General features: G+C 38.7%; 2 protein-coding genes across 2 annotated transcripts; one reads left to right on the top strand and one right to left on the bottom strand.

Moving 5' to 3' along the window:
- The first annotated feature begins 4,814 nt into the window (after window positions 1-4,814).
- On the top strand, window positions 4,815-5,861 carry LOC135477171 (uncharacterized). The gene has a single exon (XM_064757326.1). It carries the CDS (start codon window positions 4,815-4,817, stop codon window positions 5,859-5,861), a length of 1,047 nt encoding a protein of 348 aa, XP_064613396.1.
- Window positions 5,862-10,650: 4,789 nt separating this feature from the next.
- LOC135477170 (tenascin-like) lies at window positions 10,651-16,429 on the bottom strand. The gene is made up of 7 exons (XM_064757325.1): window positions 16,375-16,429; window positions 15,671-15,793; window positions 14,149-14,286; window positions 13,266-13,403; window positions 11,865-11,987; window positions 11,336-11,466; window positions 10,651-10,770 (listed from the first exon to the last, which is right to left on the bottom strand). Exons 1-7 carry the CDS (start codon window positions 16,418-16,420, stop codon window positions 10,651-10,653), a joined length of 819 nt encoding a protein of 272 aa, XP_064613395.1. The 5' UTR covers window positions 16,421-16,429.
- Between the last annotated feature and the right edge of the window lie 451 nt (window positions 16,430-16,880).

Raw genomic sequence — 16,880 nt, 5'->3', positions numbered from 1 at the left:
ACAAAAATATTTTCAATTACCCTTTTCTCTTGAAAAAAATACATCCAACAAAATATTAAATATTATATTTGCAAATAGTTTTTGGCGCTCTTTCATTTGATTTTGGCATCATTTTTATGTTTTCTTCTCCTCTAAGCTAACAAAATCTGCTTTTGACCGTACGTTTGTCTTTTGATAAAAAAGAGTCTAAATTGAATCACTCCAATTTTTCACACACGTTCTTCAGTAATTGCACTTTATATTCAAGTAAATTTTACTTGTTTTGCTCCATGAGATTAGGGCCTCGCTGCTGCACTGAAGTGGGACGATTTCCTATCTTGTTGCAAAGGGGTCCTTTCATGCTAATATATTACTGCTGTACGTCGTTTCTCCTTACAGTGGTATGACTGCATAAACAAACATTTAGTCCTGTTTACCTAATTTTGCTTAAGCCACGATTCCAGAGGGAATTGTTATTGTTACTATACAAGCATTTACATGAACACTTAGTGTTGTGTATTTTGTATTTTACAATGCTGTACCAGCCGGCGAATAAATGAAATATTCTTGAGTATGTCGTAAAACCCCAATAAATTTATTGATTTCATTATTTATTTGATTGGTTGTTTTAAACAACGGTTAGTGTTTTATGAGGGCTAGCTATCAAACTGTCATGTTTATTTAATTACAGCCCAGTCTCAAGAACCACCAGCCCTGATAATGTAACGTTTATCATTTTGTCTATTTAACGAGAATTTAGTGCCGTGTGTCGTGTTTTAGGCAATATATTTGTGTCATTTTGTCATTATCTGTCTGAATGCTTTATACATGCATTATCAAATGAGCAGAGAAAGTTCAGATACAAAAAAGTATGAGAAATATCATAAGTATCAGCTTTCTGGGCATTGTGTATATACACTGTAAGTACCAATGACACGCGTTGAAATATACACAAAATAACTTATCTGATAAAACCAAACTTTACAGAATGCTTATGTAGTGTTATTGTTTTAAATAGGCATGTGTAAGGGTACCACTATTGGAGAGTAAAGATGAGAAACAATTGGCTTGCTTAACCCTTAGATCAGCGATCTGGCCTTACACAAGATCTAACAAAGAAACACGAAGATGCTTAAATAAGTTCAATACATGTATAATACAACTGACAATAATATAGAAAACAATACAAATAAATACAAAAATGTATAGTCCCTTACTAACGACAGCGTCCAAATCCGGATTGAATATTCCGGTTTACACAGGCGAGTCAGTCTCAGTCAATATAGAATCCACAGTTAAGAGGAATTCTCCAATCAAATGATAACAGTGCGATAAGTGACGAGGGTACAGCAAACAGAATATGGTTGGTCCACAGCTGCCTGTGAAGGTGTAACTTCTCAGGGTGGACGGGTTGACAGTAGCGTCCGTGATGCCGAGCTGGCGATGTATGTTTCACTTCTCGGAAATATACACGAAGTCACTATGAGGGTAAACTTGGATGAAATGTACATAATGGCACTAAGAGACAATAAGCGATACAAACCGCAAAATAACGTTCTCCAAAAAATATAGCAAGTGGCGAAACATAAGCTCACAAAGTGCTGCGTACAGAAAATGGAGTATAAATAACGAATGTCGAATGGCTTGAGAGAAGATATTTCCAAACCTGGAAAAGTTCTTCACAGTGAATGACAGTAAATATGACTGCTCTCAAGTGGACATGGATAATTGACCGCTCTCAAGTGGACATGGATAATTGACTGCTCTCACATGGACTGGAGTAAAATGACTGCGAGCTTTACAATTTTCGATTTGAGTCGGCAAAGACTCGTCATGTTCCGCAATAAGATAAACTTTCGGAAAGTTCGAATTGAAAACCCCATTATGTATGGGAGTCTTAACTTTAATTTTTGATGCAATAATGAACATAAATAAACAGAAGGCACTATGAGCAACTATTTTTAAGAATAAACATGGTCTTAATTTCGGGGAAGAACAGCTGAATTTTTAACCTAGAAACGGAGTCACGTGACTCAAAAATGGCGGTTTGCGCAGCATGAATAATGTTATGAAATCATAATTACGTGCTATGTGAAACCTGTTTTCGTCGAGCAGAGCTTTGAGACTTTGAAGACAGCGAAGGTGACATGACCAGGTTAATGAATGTCACGATGTATCCAGAGCGGTTAATGTAGAAGCTGAGCTAGGAACATAACCAATCTCAGACCTACCTGTTCCCTTTTCGATTTTTCTATCGGGACTAATATATTGGCGATGACATAATACATTGATTTAGTGTGAAGCAATAGAGGAGATGGATTTGTATAGGAAACTTTCCTTCTAACTCCACGCATAGAGCACTAATAAAGAATAACAGCCTTGTTTGACAATTGAAATATTGGTGTTACATTGTAAGCTATATTTAACGAAAACCGAAAAATGTTTACTTAGCGTTAATAATACAGATCTGGGTTCCGTGTAATGTACACACGCAAGTATAAACACATGTATGCATGTTCAATGTGTTAGGAGATAAGCGCGCCGGCGCGGCGCAATGACCCAGGAGCCTCACACCAGTGTGGTCGGTATGAGTTTAAGGCAATACTGCTGGTGTGGTGTTTATCTATAAGCATTTAGATTCGTTCATTCAGTGTTTCTGCTCTGTTGTACAGGACGATGAATACATACATTTTGCGGTAAACACTAGCAGAGAAGGGAAATAGCTTATATCAGAAGACCACTGCTAACTAGCCGACGGGACAGCGCGCTCTACCACCAGGTGTGTTACTTATTCATTTGATTCGCGTTTTAAGCCATACTCTTTATTTCATTTTCACGACGGCGGCCAGCAGTATGTTCGGAGGTTACCGGTTAAAGCCCGGGGTAAACCCACGACCATGCCCATGTTGCTACTACCTTCCAGGCATGAGAGGAAACCAAGATGAGCTGAACAGCGAATTCAAATAAACAGCGCAAAAGGCGTGTCATGTACCAAACGAGGTGTTGTGGTTTTCGCTAGGTTCTGCCGTATTTCTGTCACGGATAAACGTGGTCAGCGTCTTATAACAGGACCCCATACCGGACAAAGTACCAATTAAGTAAACCTATAAACCACACATAATTTTATCTGTTTAGCTTGAACAGGTGGAGTCTTTTACCTGCGTACGGTTTGTAAGTTAAATAACGTGAACTGGTTTAAACCTCTTAGAATGTGTATAACGAATGGTTTGAACGACAGATAATAAACAGAGCCGGTAAGACCCACATTGATTTCAATATTTCAATAGATTTAACACCTTCCTGTCAGCAAGGTTGACATTTGCTATGAGGGGATGTCGGACATCTCTAGCTTAATTGAATGAAGATGGATACTAAGTGTTATGCCTTGGACTATGTTAAGTTAGTTAATACTCAGTGAAAGGAATCTGTGATAATCTGTGTTTAATCCGTGATACTCTTGTTTTACTTTCTTTCAGACGTCAGATCACCATGTTTCAACTGAGAAGATGGCTAGTATTCTTACTTACTGTAACAGTTGTTTGCCTGGCAACTTGGAATTACTATGTGAGTAACTGTGTCTGATTAGACTGTACAAGTGTCACAATCGTGGAGGTAACAGAAGAACTGGATTATTCCAATTCCCAGACATTGTCCATCTTCACACAATATCAAACAAAGAAACGTGAAAATTCGATATTCCAATTCCCAGACATTGCCAATCCTCACACAATATCAAACAAAGAAACGTGAAACATTCGATTAACGCGTTGCTATCGATGAGACCACTGAAACCAGGCGTATGAACACTGAGGTGGCAGACTTGTCGTTTCGTGTAGCAGGTGTGACTAACGGCTTGTGTCAACAGGTTTTTGAGCTACGTGGTGAAGGGATGGAGGCAGAATCTTTGCTGTACTGAGTTTACATGACACAGTTTGTTTTATCGGTTGTTATAGTTCCCTACCACTAATAAACCACTACGTATCGCCAGTATATTATATGATAAATAACGAACCGTTCCCGGAGTGAATCTCTGACTGTTAATAAGCTATTGTCCGTGAACTGTCACACATGTGACACATGTGTATGTCATCTATACCCAAGACCTCAAGAACAATGAAAATACTATTGTGTTGAAAATTCCCTTGCCAGAATGGTATGGAGCTCATGTTCTCATGTACCAAGAGATTGAAAGTTAGGCACTCTAATTGCTCTGCTCTGCCAGCCAGAGCCCTATAGGCCCTCCCCCAACCGCCGACCAATATGAGAAATACTACGTAATCAGTTAGCTTCCTTGTTGAATGATATCTCCTCCTTCTATCCCCAAAACTACCATGACACGTCACCAAGAGGCATCTGATGTTGTGTGGTTAATGTAATAAGAGAAACTGTCATGGGGCGGCTGTTTTCAAATTTACTTTTCAATATGCACCTTTTCGACAAAATTCGTTACCAGAACAATACTACCTATGGTTTGATATTTGACTGAAACGAAAGCAGATCGTACAACTCTAGACCAAAACCATAACAATGATGATTCATCAGAGTATTTAATGTTGAACAATAGTGACAATATGGCCTGTACGTTCATCGGTAAATTGCCAAAATTTATCCCGCGCAGGTTTCCTGCAAACGTAAAACTGACACCAACTAATATGTGAAATATATTTGACTATGATGGCTTTAAACAACAAAGAAATTCATAAATAAAAAGCACACATGTATTGTCAAAATGTATTTTACGAATAATCATTCACAATGACTTTTGGCAGGTTCCCGTCTTCACGTTCCCGATGTCAGGAAATTTTTGCTGGACAAATGATAGCGTCACTCGACGCATGGTAGACTTCACTGAAAGCTTCACTGAACCCGTGACAAATCCCACTCAACCGCTGACAAATTTCACTCAATCCGTCACGAAGTTCACTCAGTCCATTCCAAACGTCACTCAGCCCATACCCAAGTTCACTAAAAGTATGACAAACTTCACTAAACGTATGACAACATTCTCTCAAAGCTTGACAAACGTCACTCAACGCATCACAAACTTAGCTCAGCGTGTGCCAAACTTCACCATTGTGACCGCTTTTTTTAACTTGGGATCATTTCGGAAAGGTTTCTGGACAACGTTTACCCCAGAGTTGTACCAAGGATGGGCGAGCGTGTTCGGCAGAATGCAGAACAACCTGGTCGTCTACACAGACGACTTGACTTTTAAACAGATTATAGAGGACAGCCGACTCGAGCTTAAGGCACAAACATCTGTTGTTTTTATACAAAATCGTTCGTCCTTGTGGGCTTTTCAACTTCGACCACATATACAGACGATTTTCGCAGATCCCAGTTATCCCAAGCATCATCCGAACACAGTGTTGGCTGACTATCCATGCGCGCAGCATGCCAAGTACGAGGTGGTCGCGCGCACTATCCAGGACAGGGTGTTTCCCGCTGCACACTACGCATGGCTGGATGTTGGTTACTTCCGGGATATCGTGGACCAAAAATTCAGTTTTTCTTTACAAGTGCCCGGGGATTTTGATGATAACAAAATAGCGTACACAAAAATAGCCGAAGCTTCCCTAAGCGTTGAACCAGCGACGCTGATTAAACAAAACTCTCTTTGGATTGGTGGTGGTATGTTCATCGGAACACCCAAAACATTGCTGACTTATTTTGAACAATACAAACGAGCTGTTCATTTTTTCCTGAGTGAACAGCTTATGAACAGTGACCAGCAGATGGTGTATGGGATGTTCACAGACAAAGGCAGGCAAATAATCAAACCAACTATAGAGCTTCAACTTTATACGCCACAGGGACCGGGCAACCCTTGGTTCTATTTAGGATTCCATTGCCTCCGGAAATTAAACGATCCTACTGTATGACCTGTATTACAGTATTAGGAGTTGATCCGTTGCGCTCAAACGTTTATTTGTTCTCCAGTGCAAACAAGCTCAAGTGCAGAAATCAGTACACCAGTCAGAATGCAAATGTATCACAGGTTTTAACTAAGCAGATTTTTGCTATATTCGAAACTGTTTAACTCTTTCGCTTCGATAATGCCCGCTGCACGCCCACAAAGCTCAAGACTGATGAAGTTGTCCGAGAACGACTGTATAAGCAAACCACGAAAGCGGACAAAGGCACCATGATTCCGGAACAGTGGGTTCACCACGGAGTGCAACTCTTAAGTTCTGTCACTATCCTTAGGGTACACATCAAGGATACCGGAAGCATCTTTAAATATCTCCAATATCTCGAAACCATCCCTCTGTATTATGTATATGTCCCTCGGCGTTTGGAAATTTTCAATAATGACGTCAAGAGTGAACTTTCCAGCCTAGAGGGAAAAATTTAGGTAAACCGTGGGTGCTACCATTTTTAATTAAGATAAATCAAATGCCAGGTAAGAATCCAAGGTAAAAGTACCATTGTTAATCAAAGGTAATGTAAGCTGTATGTAGTTAAGATAAACTGTGCTGGGACAGTGTCTGTCTACCTTTCCATGGTGAAATAATGTAGCTAACTCAGCAGGACATCTAACACAAAGTACTTGTTGTTCTGGTACAAATGTTGCAATTGTAAGTATATGTATAGACGCCATACATTGTGTAAATATGTAAAATGCTGTACCTCCTGTACCACCCTGAGTGGTCTGAGGGTTATAAACGAACGAAGGAACACATGGTACATGCAGATGTACGTTGGCATTGTTATTGTGAACTAGTACATGACGTGATGTAGACAGGCTAGTGACTGGGTGACCATTCATACATTGTTTACATTAACCAGGTTGTAGTATCGATTGTGCGCTGGCAGACAAAAACACATGGCGTTTTGGTCTCTACTAAAAGGATGGAGAATCCGTCCCAGAGAGGTACGGTAAGAAAGTGCAAATTTCACAACCCAAGTACAATTCTGTAAATTGCCAAGTAAGAAATATGAAACTTGATCAAAGCACTCATAAAATGTATATGGCCGCTAAGGAGGTATTTGCTTAGTCATAACCCCACAAAACTGTAACCCCGATCAAAAACGCCAACTTTTCGTTCAAGTGAGGCACTGTACTTTTAATTTACAGTGTAAAGATCAACGTTAACTAGAAAACTATCTTTACTGAACTTTGATGTGTATATTTCTACTGGCTTTCAATGCTTCGATTTTGGTTAAGGTTTGTCTTCATATGTAAAACATAAACTTTATAATGTGGTTAGTTTTGTCATATTTTGGCAATTTTAAAATCCGAATTTTTCTCATGGCCTATCAGGCATCCTTCATAGTACACTGGACTAGTGCAATCACTGTGGGAACAGGTTGCACCCACAGGAAGAGCTCGAGTCTTTGTGGTTGTCTTTTTCTTTGAAAACATACATTTGTGGGCGTAAAGATATAGGCCACGTTGAATTTAATAAATGTTATAATGAATTACAATGGGTAACCTGTGATATTACGTAATATGTGGCAACTATATCGAAATCATAGGTGGATCCTTGTGGAGAGCATATGTGGTTCTCTAGTTATCATTGACATTAACTTACTATGTGTGCTGGAAGTATACCGCTGAATGTTACATTTGTTACATATTGATTTAACTGATTGCGTGCTTAAGAAAGTTTTTCAGAAATTTACATTTGAGATGCAGCGATTTTCCCCACTCTACAGCGTATTAAAAACGACATTTCAGTGTGATTGAAGCAAGCTACTATGTTTCAGTGCACGTATGGGACTTCATAAATCGAATACTTGTCGTATAACAGAAATATATGAGTAAAACAGAACCGAAAAAAGAAGTGTCCTTACGAGTGTGGTAGCAGCTGTCACTCGCAGCCACAGTCACTTTTTCTTCTTGGTATGTACAGTTTTGTACTGGGGCCGATCCTCGACCCCACCCCCCACCCCTCACCATACCAGATCGTTTAATGCTGTGTTGTACATCAGTTCCAAACATACCATGGCCAATACGCATTGGCGCTTCCCTCGTTCAACCTGTTAAAAGGCGGTAATAACGATAAATACCAAAAGTTGTTGCCCATTACAAAAATATTTTTAATTACCTTTTTCTCTTGAAAAAAATACATCCAACAAAATATTAAAGATTATATTTGCAAGTAAGTTTTTACGCTCTTTCATTTGATTTTGGCATCATTTTTTTTTATGTTTTCGTCTCCTCTAAGCTAACAAAATCTGCTTTTGACCTTACGTTTGTCTTTTGATAAACAATAAGTCTAAATTGCATCACTTCAATTTTTCACACACACATGTTCTTCAGTAGTAAGTAAGTTTTACTTGTTTAACCCCAAGAGAAAAGGGCCTCGCGGCTGCGCTGAAGTGGGACGATTTCCTATCTTGTTGCAAAGGGGTCCTTTCATGCTAATATATTACTGCTGTACGTCGTTTCTGCTTACAGTGGTATGACTGCATAAACAAACATTTAGTCCTGTTTACCTAATTCTGCTTAAGCCACGATTCCAGAGGGAATTGTTATTGTTACTATACAAGCATTTACATGAACACTTAGTGTTGTGTATTTTGTATTTTACTATATTCATGAGTATGTCGTAAAACACCAATAAATTTACTTGATTTAATTTATTTATTTAGTTATTTATTGATTTATTGATTGATTTTGTTATTGATTTTTACTTTTTATTTTTTTTTTTGGATTGGTGTTTTATGCCGTCCTCAAGAATATTTCACTTATACGACCGCGGCCAGCATTATGGTGGGAAGAAACCGGGCCCAGGAAATGAATAAACTATGCTGTTCTTGACAGCCTTGGATAGTTTAATGTCATTATAACATTTTCTGTACGATGCAATCTACACTGTAAGAACTGAATGCAAATTTACAGCCTGAAGCACTGTTAAACTGTAGCAGTTTGACTGTTTACAGTGCACTTTTCTGTAAATGTACACTGGTTTTCTCGGTTGATATGTAGATTTTATTAATCTGCAATAGAGTTAACTGATTATTTGGAATGGTATATATATTAATATACTACTATTTTGGGTGTAAATATGAAACAGCACATCTTGTAAATCCACAATGAAAAGAACTGGTCTCAAAATTTCCAGCATTTTTCTCTGTAAAATGACAGTGTTCACTGGTGTGTGAGAGACAACAAGATATCTGAGATACACTACCAAGAAGTTGTGTTCCATCTGATACGTGTGCCATACTGTTGCTACTTTTCTGGTTTTACTGTCTGTGCAGTAGTATTTTGTTTTGTATTTCTGCGTATACAAGGCTTCTGCTGGTGGAATCATACTCCTTACAGCGCATGCGTCGCTCTCTGCATAAGCTTTACACCACTGCCACGAATAGAAAATTTTGTACAAAAATCTTGAACAACGCCGAGGTCACTGGAGTCACTGATGAGGCAGGAAGTAATGTCATGAAGCACAGAAACTTCATTCTGTTTTACAATACCTTACAGGCAATCTGTCTCTCTGTCAGAAGTATGCACAACATGATTCTAACCATCACCTGAAACAGTTTATTTATGGATGTTGATTAAATAGTTCCGCGCGAGGACACATGCAGTGGTGAGGCCAAGCCTAAGCAAGGTCACGAGCTAGTGCTGGCTCCAACTATCAAACCAGCCTAATCCTGTCAGTGATGTAAAACGAACGTAGGGAACCACGCATGCGCTGTAATGAATATTTGGTGGATTACCATCTCCGTCGCCTGCCCCTTTGCATTGTTTTAATGTATTTCTGCATTGAATGTGACGACAGCACAGCTTTTTGAGTAACTTGAGAAACGTGACGTATTACACATATTACAATTAACATCCCCGCATACTTCTTAAGTCATGGGGCTAATTTAATAATACTTCAGCATTTGCATGAGCAGTAAAAGAACTAACCCTAAATGAAGTAAATTGACACCAGGCCTTATTTCACCGGTTGCCTGTGGTCAGCTCTCATACTGTCGTCGATGATCGGGTCTTACTCTCTGTGCCATAGCCTTTTTACATTCTATATTCGACTACCCTTTCTAATGGAAATTTGACATTCAGCAATTGGCAGATTTCCAGTTAATTTGTGACATTTTGCTTATATGTTTTGCTCTCATAGATAAACCAGATGGTGCCTGTCACTTTCCCTTTACATCACCCCGAACACATAAATGTATATGTAATCCAAACTGTTAAAATAGTTTCCTTTATTAACATTTTTCAAAATCTCATTTATGTTGACCTAGTGATAACATATCTGACATGTAGGACAAAACTTACACAGTCTTTAGGTGTACAACCGAATGGAACACATTTGGTGCAATATTGAATAATGAGATTGATGATCACAATCTATACTCGTGCGATGTGAAAAGAATATATTAAAACACATTCACTTTTGAACAATATTAAGCCGTTCACAATAAGTCTCCGTAATTAAAACTTTGTTAAATGTTGTATACAGAGGGAAAAATGCATAGCATGACGTAATAACGCTTTCAGATAATAATATTGCTGGATTTTTTATAGTGTCTATTCACGATTGGTCTTCAGTAAGGTAATAAAATAATCCAAACATTAAACGTTTGTACGGCCAATTCCGCTTCAATTTCTTGCTAGTTTGTCCATAAATATACCGTAAAGAGACGGAAATACAGAAATTCCGGCAAAGAGACCGTTCACATCATTTTATCTTTATTTTTCAGACATGAGTGTTATGGCCAATGTACGAGTCCATAGTTTGACACTGGTTGGTGCAATTGCCCAACAAGCGGTGATACCAGTGTCTTTGCATTCATCTTCATACTTTTTTGTAACAGTAATCTCCCGTTACTCTGCAAGAAAGAAAAAGCATCACAGCATACAGGGTGTTTAGCGATTTGTGCTGCAATTAGAACTGGAGGATTATGCGAGTGTAAGAAGACACCGGTGATGCAGTCAACTGTGTACTTCATTGGTAAGTTACCATTTGCCAATAATAGCACTGTCCCCACAGCTCTGGTTTTAATCTCAGTGCTGTAGTCTTATGTGTATTATGTACTTGGCAGGCAAAACATTCTCTGTGTATTTCTTTTTCAACATGACCCATAGTTTTCTAACAAAAGGCTTAAGGGACTTGCAAAATAGAAACAACGGTTAACTCCATGCACCTATGTTTAACCGCAAGGAAATAGCGTTGGTTTTGCCCCAAATATCTTATAATTTATAATGGAAATTTCGCCGTTTCTGGTCTGCTTTTCTCTCGAAGACAAGTAACATTAAAGTTCATGCAATTCAAAATCCCGCCACTTAACGAGAGATTTCTCCGACATAACAGAGAACAGAAACAGGAAGCTATTCATGCAAATCTAACCTTCAAGAAAATGAATTCCCAGACAGGAGCTTGTACTGTATACTTACCCTCAGGGGTGCCCCCATTTCCATCACAGGGATCTTTGAACACGAACAGACTCCATTATCGCAACGGGCTTGTCCAAGGAAACAGTCCGTCCTCAACATGCACTCAAAACTGCTGCCACAAGAGCGTTTCTCTATAACATAACATAGTTCTCTACAACATAACACATTTCACTACAACATAACTTATTTCACTACAACGTAACTTGTTTCACTACAACATAACACATTTCACTATAACATAACATATTCCACTACAACGTAACTTATTTCACTACCACATAACACATTTCACTACAACATAACATATTCCACTGTAACGTAACACATTTCTCCAAAACATAACACATTTCACTACAACATAAAATATTTCACTACAGCATAACACATCTGTATTATCTACTATCTATTATTATCTAAGAAAAATACTGTTTCACAATTTCAATATTTTGCACAGTGCGACATCTAACGCGACCAATGATTATAACTGCCGATATTATAATAATCGTTTGCATTGCAATCTTTTATATACCTTTGTTTTCAGACCTCTTTAATCCAGGGCAAGCACAGACGCCGTTTGTACACTTTGCAGAGCCAACGAAACACAGCATTCTGATGGAACATTCCACGTCCGTGTGACACATTGCACGGGGTTCTAAAATAAATTCGAAGTAAAAAATAATACAAGAGTATTATCGTTAGTTGGTTTAACTCTATCTGAGTTTATCGCATTGTAGATACTTCCTGAAGTGACTCACCGAGTTAGGTGCGCGCGCCCATAAAACTTCTACGAGGCAAACACAGCACGGGCTCAATGTCATCTTTGGACAGAGAACTTGCTGATTTGCAGGCTCTAATTGTTTTTTTTGGCCTTGGGGAACTCAGTTACAGTGAAACTATACTGTATAAACCGTCTTGTCTTTCACTGAGGACGGCTGGCCTCAGCCCTTACTATATGCAAATCGATATGTCACAGGGTGAGGAAGTTCGTCAGTAACTGGTACGTAGGTATAATCTTGGCATTTGCATTTTCACCCGTATTACTGTCAGGCTTCTTAAAAGTGATACATATACACTGTGGTGGTGAACAACATTTAAGCAAAATAATCTGTTCGTATATCAAAACCACACGGAACGCCATAAGAACATATAATGTGGAACTCAAAATATGTAAACGACGGCTATTTTACTCTTTAAATCGCAACTGTACGATAAGGGACTGGAATTATTTTCTAAGTAGTACGGTTGTCGGGATCTTATCTTTAATATAGATAGAACGGGAAGTATCCTGTGCTTACAGGTCACGGGTCGATTCCAAAAGCAATTTTCTGACTTAAGACAAAATTAAAATTTCATCAGAGTATTTTTTTTTTGGTTCCGTATGTTGACATTCTGATAAATTTATCAGGAGATAAAATTGTGCTTCAAAGTTTGACTTGCATGTAAGTCAGAAATAGCTCTGTGGATTCGACGCCCTATAATTTAACAAGTGTGCATGTGAAAAGCACACATATATTTAAACAAACCCAAAATCTAATCCACAAATTGTAAGCAAGGCAGCATACGACTTTGATCGGTGTTTTACACAGTACTTAAGAATATTTCACTTATACGACGGCGGCCAGCATTATGGTGGGAGGAAACGGGCGACTATCAGCAAGTGGTTGCAAGACCCTCCTACATCGGCTGAAGAGGAAGCCAGTATGAGCTGTGGCTAGATAAAGCAACATTAATTGCAATCCAACTACTTAACACCATCACCACCCAAACTGTTTGCCTAGTAATTCTTGACGAGAGAGCATCTAAGAATAATTCTGAATGGAAAGAAGATACACAAACAAATACATCAAGATACAATTGATATAAAAACAACAATGGAACGAGATACCGCGGAGGCAACAGTTAACTGCTTCCGGTTCTAGAGAGGGTTTACCTTTTCTTTTGATTGGTTGACTAATCAGACCAGAAGAGCAAGCACAGCCCCCATTGCTGCATACTGGTCGACCGACAAAGCAAGTCATGGAAGACAAACACTCCAAGTCGTTTTGACACGAAGGCAGGAATCTGCGCTCTACAAACCAAAATATATAAATATTTAGGGCTCTTGGCTGCTTACATTTTACAAGAAACTGTCAGATTTGATTTTTATCTGTATAGACGAAATGAGACCAATTTAGGATAGTGTCCACCTTTCGAGTGGTGTCGACTCATTCATCAAATATGTCACTGAAGAACATACATTCAACTGCTGGTGTATTTTTTTATCGTTTACTTTCTATGCATTATAAGTTTGAATATCCTATGCAAAGGCTTGCTCTTACTGAAATATTTGCAGTTATGAAACGCAGTGTTCTTTCCTCAACCCAAAATGAACCGACATTAAACTTTGTGATCATCTGCATATTTTAACCAAGTAACCATAATTAACTATTCTAAGTATTTTATATTGATTTATTGATTGATTCTAGATTTGATTTTTTTCATTTTATACTTTTATATCAGATTCGTTGGTACAAGAAACCTGTAGGCCCGGATTAAACCACCCAAAGCCTCCTTGCTAAAAGTAGAAGCAGCGGAAGCTATAGAATCAAACATGCAATCTCGACTTATTTGTCGTTGCTAACTAGCCCTTTAACCGTCTTAGCCAACCAGGTCTAGGGAGACAACAACAAAGAGAGAACACTGTTGACCACAATGATCAACGATTTGGAGATTTGAAAAAGCACTGTTGGCCGCAGAAATGAAAATATTTGGGAACAATATGATGAAAGGAGACAACGGAGGCGAATGCTGTTTCCCGCAGTAGAGATGTTTACCTTGAATTTCAGCTGGGAGATTGATAAGACCCGACGAGCAGGCACAACCGCCATTTCTACACACAGGTCGACCAACTAAGCAGGCCATGAGAGCCGAACATTCAAAATCGTTTTTACAGGAAGACAGGAATCTTTTCTCTGTGAATTAGAAAACATAAATCTCAAGTTTTATGTACAAGATAACACTGACATCGATATTCTCAATTTACGTGTGATTTATCCATTTTAAGGAGCAATTTGGCTCTTCGTCCAATATTTTCAGAATTGTCCCTCCTCATTTGTACAAGTAATGCCTGCACGAAACCTTCTTGGACTGCAGAAAAATGATATGTTTGAGACATCATGTAACTTCTCGAAAGGGATAGTTCAACGACAGGTTGACCCGTATCAGTATAATGGCTCGGGTGGTGGTGGGGATAGGGGTGGGGGTAAAACAGCACTGGATAAAGGAGCGGTGGAAATCCGTCCTGCAAAAAGGGGGCGCCTTACACCTTGCATGCACTCTAAGGAATCCTTCGTCGTTATATTAATGTTGTAGTTAACAATTTTTCAGTGATTTGGCGTCATATGGAGTCATTAGGTGTGTGTGTACATACATTGTGTCTTTTTGTCACGGAGCAGGTCTATGCCAGTAAAGTTCTGCCGTCATTGAAGTATCTGGCCAAAAGACACCAGACATGACATCCCACCCAGTCACATTATTCTGACACCGGGCCAACCAGTCATGTGTTTTGCTGAGTGCCAAACGAGGCAACAGCAACTACAATTTTTTGGAAATTTTTAGTGCCCGATGCGAATTTGAACCTGAGCTCTCCCGACTTCGAGGCGGATGTTCTAACCATTAATCCACCAAAGCGGTGACACAAGAAGTACATGGCAGTGAACAACTGTGATGATAAACATGATAGATTAAACAACCTATATAAGATTACACAAAATGTTTTTTATTAATGGTTGCACACATCTAATGTATTTGTACATAAACAGTTTCTCTGACGTTTATATTTATTATCAAAATTCTCTCTGGCTGAATTAAACAACGCGGGACAGTCAACATTTGTGATCTGTAATGGTAATGACCAAACCTAGTAACATAAGTTGTCATTCACAGTCATTTGACCATTAATGATCTGTAATGGTAATGACCAAACCTAGTAACATAAGTTGTCATTCACAGTCATTTGACCATTAATGGTCTGTAATGGTAATGACCAAACCTAGTAACATAAGTTGTCATTCACAGTCATTTGACCATTAATGATCTGTAATGGTAATGACCAAACCTAGTAACATAAGTTGTCATTCACAGTCATTTGACCATTAATGGAACTGTTTATTCGGGTTTATCTTTATTACATTTGATTTGAATTTAATCAGGGCATACATCATTTATAGGCCCAGAATTATGGTTATCATACCATATTATTATTGTTATCTTTCCAAGACCATTTCTTTCAATGTGTAGGATCTGTAAATAACACTGCCGTGTAAGAAATAAGATAAAAAGAAAATCTGATTTTACCTTCGACCTCTGACCGCTTCACGGGTGGACACCGACACTGTCCTTTCCAACACTCGCCTATCCCAATTCCACAGTGCATTATGACGGTGCACTGCCAACTAGTGGTGCACGCCCCTACTACATCTGTAAAATGTACAACAATGTTAATAAAGCATAAGTTACTGGGCCACACCTAACATATATTAAAGAAGTAGAGCATGGGGAGAGTAACATTGACCGGAGCAACAACAACAGTGTGATACATGGTAACTGGTCACACGTAACCGGTGAAATACGGCCTCGTGTCAATTTACCACGGTTAAATTTTTTTCTAACTGTTGGTGTACATGCTTAAATAGTTAGAAATTACATGCTCTCTAGCAGGGTAGCAATATGTAATGTCGAGAATCAGTGGCGACAGATATCATTGTTCCAACAATGTCCAAACTTGTATAAAGGGGAACGCAATTTTAGTGAAATGGTTCTCGTTTTTGCTCTCGACCTGTCCCTATGGGCAAAATCGCTGCGACACACCACACAAGATGAAAAAGGAGCTTTATAAAGGTGACCAGCTTGCCTTTCCAAGGATGGTGCCTTCATAGAAATTCTATCTGCTCATAGTTTTCTTTTGTTCTGGGAACCCATCATTTCAGTACGACACATATACAGTTACTGTACATTGTAGCATTATAACATTAATAGAATGCGCCAACAGAATAACTCACCGACAGCGCTCAATAACAACACAAATCCAAGACCGTTCCACAACATGGCGCCGTTCTTGTGTATGAAGACGCAAAAACCAGCAAAAGGAATTGCAGGCGGCTTTATTAAAGAGAGCTGAAATAACACGTGTCTGATAAGAATGTCTATGTAGGCAACAGCGATAAAGCAGCAAAAGTATATAGGCCAAGGGTAAACCAAGGGTGTTCTTTAAGTACATTACAATGATAAATCCAGTAACGGGAGGCCTGATAAAACTGGAAATGTTATCTACCTAGAAATAAAGCTGGACAATTTTCTATTAGGTATTGTTTACTGGTATTAGCATTTTGGGTTTAACGATATCTATAAAACCTACGCCGTTGCATTCTACTTTTGATTGAACTATCCAGTCAAACAGACGACATATCAAACCTGCCTCGCTAACCAAACACTTAAAAGACAAGTTCGTGCCTTGAGTTTGAAATCTTTGTTTTTAACTAAAATTGGTCCCCAAGACATTCAACTA

Source organism: Liolophura sinensis, chromosome 10 (assembly GCF_032854445.1).
Source record: "Liolophura sinensis isolate JHLJ2023 chromosome 10, CUHK_Ljap_v2, whole genome shotgun sequence".
NCBI lineage: Eukaryota > Metazoa > Mollusca > Polyplacophora > Chitonida > Chitonidae > Liolophura > Liolophura sinensis.
This window is presented reverse-complemented; position numbering and strand designations above follow the sequence as displayed.